The sequence below is a fragment of the Hydra viridissima genome, unplaced genomic scaffold (assembly GCF_058129835.1).
Source record: "Hydra viridissima isolate aposymbiotic clone 2 unplaced genomic scaffold, HvirCarnegie_v1 scaffold_15, whole genome shotgun sequence".
NCBI lineage: Eukaryota > Metazoa > Cnidaria > Hydrozoa > Anthoathecata > Hydridae > Hydra > Hydra viridissima.
Window position 1 is genome coordinate 5,952,212 of NW_028324314.1, and position 7,383 is coordinate 5,959,594.

The 7,383-nt window shown below is 32.2% G+C and overlaps 1 protein-coding gene and 1 long non-coding RNA gene across 4 annotated transcripts; one reads left to right on the forward strand and one right to left on the reverse strand.

The window, feature by feature from the left end:
• The first annotated feature begins 452 nt into the window (after positions 1-452).
• Positions 453-7,130, forward strand: LOC149878389 (uncharacterized). 3 transcript variants are annotated; one of them, XR_016447597.1, is made up of 4 exons: positions 453-821; positions 6,542-6,629; positions 6,735-6,812; positions 6,908-7,130. It is a non-coding gene; the product is annotated as an uncharacterized LOC149878389 (long non-coding RNA). The 3 variants fall into 3 exon arrangements; XR_016447595.1 differs by having other exon boundaries at positions 458-821; positions 6,753-6,812; XR_016447596.1 differs by lacking the exon at positions 453-821 and adding an exon at positions 6,030-6,338 and having other exon boundaries at positions 6,753-6,812.
• Positions 2,904-5,891, reverse strand: LOC145189353 (uncharacterized). Its single transcript, XM_090072856.1, has 3 exons — positions 5,682-5,891; positions 4,473-5,472; positions 2,904-4,311 (listed from the first exon to the last, which is right to left on the reverse strand). The coding sequence occupies exons 2-3, from the start codon at positions 5,470-5,472 to the stop codon at positions 3,146-3,148; spliced, it is 2,166 nt and encodes a 721-aa protein (XP_089928982.1). The 5' UTR covers positions 5,682-5,891; the 3' UTR covers positions 2,904-3,145.
• Positions 7,131-7,383: the final 253 nt, after the last annotated feature.

The window sequence follows — 7,383 nt, forward strand, 5'->3', positions numbered from 1 at the left end:
CCACCTATAAACGCTAACCGAACAAAGAATGTTTTTTTTATACTTCTTAGAAGTGAGGCAAATTTCGGGGCTAGGGTCCTAAGGTAGCTAAAGGCTAGCTAGAGGACGTTTACCACGGTCCTAAAGGCAACTAGCCAGAGGACGTTTTATGGCAACCTTTTTGAGTAGTAACCCAGACAGCCTACGACACTGGGCCAGAATTCCGGCGAATCATCGCACGCCGTGGCGACAAGATTAGTAACGGGCCAGTACTGGCCCGAGTCTGGCATGCTTCTGGCGAGTAGTCGTACGCCATTGCGATGGCATTTGATATTGGGCCAACAATGGCCCGATTGTGGGGGCTACAGAGTTTTGGCCGAATGTCGTTTTGCCATTACCGCCATTATTTTGAATATTTTCTGCGTCATCCATTATGATTTTATAGACGCGAAGACAAATGCCTACAAGATATATTTCGCAAATTTCTTGCTTTTGCTGTTGTTTTTTTATTATGTTATTATTACAAAACGTATTGTAATAATAATAGCAAATGTACGTTTGCTTTTAAAAAAAATGTTGCTTTTTTTTTAAAACGTATAATTATGTTGTAATTAGAATTGCAATTGCTACATCCTAACTCTTGCAGTAGTAAATACTACTGTAAAAAGTTTAGATGTCGTATGATGTAAATAATGTAAATTTCACTTATGTTAGCACACGTCATTACAGTTATTTTGTATAAAGGTTAGCTATGTTTTTATGTTAAACAGTTTGAATAACATTCATGCAAGATATTGATTTAACAATAAAACAGAAATGGTCAAAGAAAAGGCTATTTTAAGGTTAGAAGATAAAGTTTTAATCACAATAACTGTAAGATAATCAAGTTTTTAAATAAAAATCCTTTTTATATTATATATATATATGTTCGTGTGTGTGAATATATATATATATATATATATATATATATATATATATATATATATATATATATATATATATATATGTATATATATATATATATATGTATATATATATATATATATATATGTATATATATATATATATATATATATATATATATATATATATATATATATATATATATATATATTAAATGATGACATCTTGTATGAGAGTTGAATAAATTTAATATATGAACTTTAATAAATACGAATTCTCTCAATACTAATTTTTTATTTTATCTAATAAATTTTCGCTAGATTATTGATACTAGCAAAAAGTTATTAGATAAAATAAAAAATTATACTAGATATTAATGGTAATGTCACTTTGTGACATTAATGTTTGTTTGTAATTTAATTTAATAAATATATATATATATATATATATATATATATATATATATATATATATATATATATATATATATATATATATATATATATACATATATATAAAGATGATAACAAAATAATGGCATAACAACAACAAAGAAAAGATAATAACAATATATATATATTGTTATTATGTTTATTTTTGTTGTTGTTTTTGCTGTTATTAATTTATCTTTGTTTTTATTATTATATGCTCCTTTATTATTAGTTGTCATTAAAATAATCTTATTTAATTTAAGTTAGTTTTAAACTCATTTTAAGTGACCTTGGTTGTAATCTATTGTCATTTACATTATAATCATGAAAGGACTTTGTCAATTGTTACTTTTCTCATTTTAGCAATTCAATATAAGAGTGAACCATCCAAATTAAATCTTTATATATTTTTCCATCTTAACTTCGGGATAATGTATTGTTCTGTTACATATATAGTTAGAGTTATTTTAAAAAGCTTGCAACAAATATTTAATGAAGATATCAGTTGTGAAATATTTTATCTACAAAACTCATTTGGTGAGATAACTGTTACCCCCTCATACATATCTAGAAAAGACAATTTTCCTGCTATAAGTGAAAAAGTTGTAGATAATAATGACTCAGTTTTTGGAACTGTTGTTAATATATTTTCAGATAACAATGTTAATGTTGAAACTGAACTTGGTCATATTTAAATTTTAGTTATAATAATGATGATGAAATATTCTCATCAGATTTGACTACCCTATTAGCTGATTGGGCTGTTCAGTTTAGTGTTAATCTGACTGCTTTGTCATCTTTAATGTGTATTCTCTGTCTGTTTCATCCTGATTTGCCTATTTAAAAAACTCAACACAATTTTATAGTTGCATATCAAGCAGGTGGTGATTATTTTTGGTGGTGGTGTTTAAAAGTAGCAAAATATCATTTTGGCCAGTTTTGTGTCTTTTGCAAGGTTTTAATTTTAAAAAACCTGTGTGATTCAAGTCTGTTAAGAATCACATTTAGTATCACACTTAGATAAAGTTAAACACATTGCAATTTTAGATGACAGAATTCTCAAGTGTGTATTCAACAAGTTAATGATAGTTTTGTTGTTTCACCCTTACTTCACTTGTTATAATTTAATTTGTTGAAATCTGTACTAAGTCTATTTTCTTACATTATTACTGACAAAATCAATATGCTTATTTCATACATAGTTTTATATGAGGTAGTAATTGAAATATTTAACTTATTTAGGTTAATTTTACTTGTGTCTTAAGTAATTTTCTTTCTTATAATAACAGTTTTATAACAACATTGTCTATATTTATGCGTTCAATAGCTGCTGTATGGAGAAATTACATTTGGTAAATGTAATTGGCATAGAAATGATTTCCATAAATGTTTAATGAATTGTTTTTGATTTCATATTTTATTTGCATTAGATTTTTGAGATACTTTGGTATTTTTAGTATATATATTAGGGTGGCCCTTATATGATGATAAAAAATTAAATAAGAGCAATGTTCAGTCTGACCATTTTAAATGGTTCCATTTCATACAAAAAAATTATGTGTAAAGTTTCATAAAAAAATATTAATATTTAGAGGTGGCTCAACGCCGTCAAAGTTTTCTCATATACAAATTTTTGATGTCTGTGACAGAATTCAGCACATTTTGCCATCAGTTTCATACAGAAAATTAATTCTAACTACTAAAAACAGTTCTTAATTACAGAGACAAACACAGAAACAATAGAATACACAAAGTTACACATCTTCACTTAGTTGAACTAGTTAATTGTGAAGTAAGGTGGATTTTTTCACATTCGGAAAGTTTGCCCGGTTCTATTCGATAACCTGCAGAGCATATTGCAGCTGTTCTTCGCTTTTAAATTGGCCAGACTTTGTTGCATCTTGGATCAAGGCAACTCCTCGTTCTGCATGGTCGTTTGTTACTGCCTGGGATTTCACGATTGCCTCTGCAACCTTGAAGTCATCTCTCCTGTTCCATGATTCAGGATCTTCGGCCAGGAATCCATCTGGCATGCCCAGAATAGAAAACAGGTTTCTGCTTCTTTTTGAGACAAAATCAGGAAGCGTCTTTTGTTGTACTGTCGCCAAGTCCACCACGACACGTTTCAAAGGTACTTCTTCTCCTTCCTGTTCTAATGATCTTTTAACAATTTCGCGTTTCGTAGTGAAATCCACTTCTGGATCGAAGAGGCTGAAAAGGATCAAATCTTCTGACAGGTACCAAAGATGGCCCGCAAGCTTGCGTGATGTTGCGGCACCAATATCTTGATCAGGGTAAGCCTGGAGTTGTTGAATAAGTTGTAGATCATTCCTAGCGGCTTTGTAAGCCAGAGGCGCCAAAAACCAGAACGTGATATAAACCTTTGCAAGAAATATGTTCACACGTAGGAGGCCACGAGACTCTCGCAAGGTCAGCTTAAACTGTGATCGAAACAGCCAAACCTTTATACTGTAAATGGCTTTCGCCATCCATCGAGCTTGATGCATTGACCCAGGCGCTCGAAAATTCTTCCAATCTGTAGGCTTTCTTCCTAAAAAGATGAGCATCAGTTTGAGCAGCTCGCGATAGTCATCTCGTGGCTGATGATCTTGCAGCTGCTGTTCACAGAAAACAATGATTACATGTTTGACTTCGGAGAGTTCAGCTGAGGCAACATCATCCGAAAAGGCATCTTCATAACTTTCCTGGTCAAAGGATGACCACTGTGCTTGAAATCGTTTGAAAACGAGTATTTCCGGAGCTTTACTGGGTCCCATACAGACACAAAAAACAGCAGCCAATACCAGTTCCATGATGTGATGTCGACAACCAAAGTGCAGTAGAGGCCGCCCTAGTAGCTGTTCGAGAAGAACGCAAGCGCCAGACAGCCGACCGGTGTTGGAAGAGGTTGTATCGAAACACATACCATGGACAAAGTTTTCCAGCTCCCATTTTCGGATAGCATCATAGACTGCTTTGGCCTCGTCTTGTCCAGTGCCTAAAAAGTAATTTATAGTAGTCTTTATTAAAGTTTGTCTGACATGATTTCACATTCACATTTCATAATAATAAATGATTTCGAAATTTATAAAAACATTTAAATAAAATAAAAGTAGGCATATATATTATACCATTATATATTATACCATTATGTATTACCTGCAGGAATCTTTGGAATATCCAAAAGCTTTGTCTTCCCCATTGTTGTGACAAGAATGGGCAACCTATCCACCTTCTCTGTTCCAGTCAGATCTTGCATCAGCTTGCCATCCCAGTGTACTGTAAGAGCAGTATTTGGCTTGAAATGTTGAATGATTCCGGAGGCAATTTGCTGTCGGTGTTTCCGACGGAGTCGTTGGATGGTTGATCTATTCAAAGCGAGTGATTCAGCGTCTTGTCCAAGAGCCCTCGAAGCCTCAACGATGACCATCATAGCAGCCCTGTCGCTCATTTTATTTCTATCAAGCATAGATGCCAGCTGTGGTGAAACAACACTTTGGCGTCCTCGCTTTCGTGATGAAGAAGAAGGAGTAACAGTACTTGTGCTTAGAACTGGATCCTCATCTTCAGGTTCAGACTGACTTTCTTCTGAATCAGCGCTGCTGCTCTCCAACACAGCTTTATCTAGCAAGGTGTTTTTATCAAGTTGAGATCGATGTACTCTCTTTTGCAATATCTGCTTTCTCTCATTCTGCTTTTTTTGTTGTTGAAGCAGAACCTTATCGATTCCGCCCATGCAGCCAGGTCGTCCCTTTTTTCTTTGAGATTCCAGAAAGACCTTATCTTCTTGATTCTCAATTAGCTCCATGGCGTCAGCATGTGCAATGTCGAACAGTTCTTCTATTGCGGCTGAAAATGCGGTTTCATTTGTTTGTTGAGTCTCGGTCTTGCGGCTCTTGTTTTTCTTTAGACTTTTCCACTCGAAGAATAATTGCTCAAGCTTTTTGATGGAATCTTGATGATGCCTGGTTGGAATTTTAGCTCGAAACCAGAAATCTTCAACTTTCTCAATAGCGTGGGTTGCAGCCTTTCGAATATCCTCTTTCAAAACATTGTGGAGATGTAGAAAGTGACCAAGAACCTGCTTCCCTGATGGCAATTTACTACCTTCAATTCTTTCAGCAGGGCTAACAAGATAAATTTGTGAACGCAATGCCATCTGAAAATGCCAAACAGATTTATACTAATCATCATAATATTATAACATAATATTAAACTATGCAATTTTTGGCATAAACAAATTACAAAATTACACATGCCATTGACATGCCATGCAATAATACAAAACGAAATCTACAGTCATACAGACTCCCTCATATAATTATATATATAACATAATATATTTTATAATTAAATTGACATACTAACCTTTGCTGATTGCTAATATCTGTGATTATTGATAACTATTAAATAGAAATTTTATTTTGATTAAATAACAAACAACAGTAGAAGAAGAAATTTATAATACAAGATGGCTACAAAGAACTAGCACAAGATTTATTTAAATATTATATAAGATGCCCAATAGGTGCTAATATTAAATTATATTACATGTTTAGTTTTGTTTACTGAAAAAAATGACTGAAGAAAATTATGAATTAATAAAATTACTGAGGAAAATTATAAATTATTTATTTAGATATATTGAAGAACATTTTTTTATGCGTTATTACCTTTATATTTATTATAATTTTATATTTAATTATTTTTTAGATTAGTACATTATTGAAACATGATATCTAGTTCAAATTATTGATTGAAATATATTTATTCATTTAATATTCAAAATCATTTATTGAAAAGAACCTGAAATTTTTTTTCGCCGATTTTGGTATTCTCACAAAACTAAAGCTTAGTTGAGTCACCTCTAAATATTGTTCAATCCTGCTCATATTTGGCCTGAATTATTTTTTTATATATTGGAACTCATCTGAGGGGTCAGACAATGATATTTTAAAACTTCAAAAATAAGGGCCACCCTAATATATATGTACACTACAATGTAGTCATGAATTTAAGTTAAAGGTTGTAATTTATAACTTTTAAGGTTGTAATTTATTGATACTTGTATTATATTCATTAAATTATTTCGTCAATGGTCACTCTCCTCATTTTTGGAATGCACTATAACTATATGTATATATATATATGTATGTATATGCAATAAAATGCACATTAACCTATTGCTAAAATAAGCAGTTTCATTAATTTTTTCTTCTTAATTTTAGTTTTCAGGGTCTTCATTGACATTCAATCGATGTTCATCTGTCAGACGGATTCTTGCCAAAGTGAGTGAAGGAACACTTCATTGCACTGGTTAGTAGTAATGCTGCTTAGAATTTATACTTTCAGTTATTTTAAGTTATTTTTGTAAATGTTTATTTTTGTAAATGTTTATTTTTTAAATGTGAATTTTCTAAGAGATCCTGATTTTTACAGCTGTTAAAAAAGAGCTGGTTATTTCAGTGGAAAACTTGAAGAAGAAAAAGATTTTATTGGGTAAAAAGAAATCTTTATTTTTATTTAACATATATTTATTTGTATGTGTTCCATTGTTATATTTATAATTTTGTCAAGTTAAAGTTTGCATTTAGGTGCTGTAAAACTAAATCATTTAATTTCGGGAGCATCAAGCGAAGAGTTTGAGCGTTGGCTGAAGAGTATTTTCAGCTTTCAGGAGATCGAAATGGTGGACGAAAGGCTTGAGAAGAACGAAAAAACCCGTTTGATAAATAGCACTATTTCAAACTATCAATAATATCTGTACTATTTAAAATTATTTTTGTCAATTTGAACTGGAATAAATATCAAAAAATATTTACTTTTGTATTTGCTTTTTGTGCGATATCACATTAGAAATGGCTAATAATAGTGCGTTAGTGAATGTATATTGGTTAAAAGTAACGGGTCAGTGCTGGCATACGATCACGGACGAATGCTGGAAAATGATCCCGGGCCAGTGCTGGCTAGCGATGCTGGGCCATTGGCCGTTTTGACATTGGGCCGTGATCAGTTGCCGGCATCGCGCCGCTGTGGCAAGCGGAACTGGGCCAGCATTGGGCCTCTAACG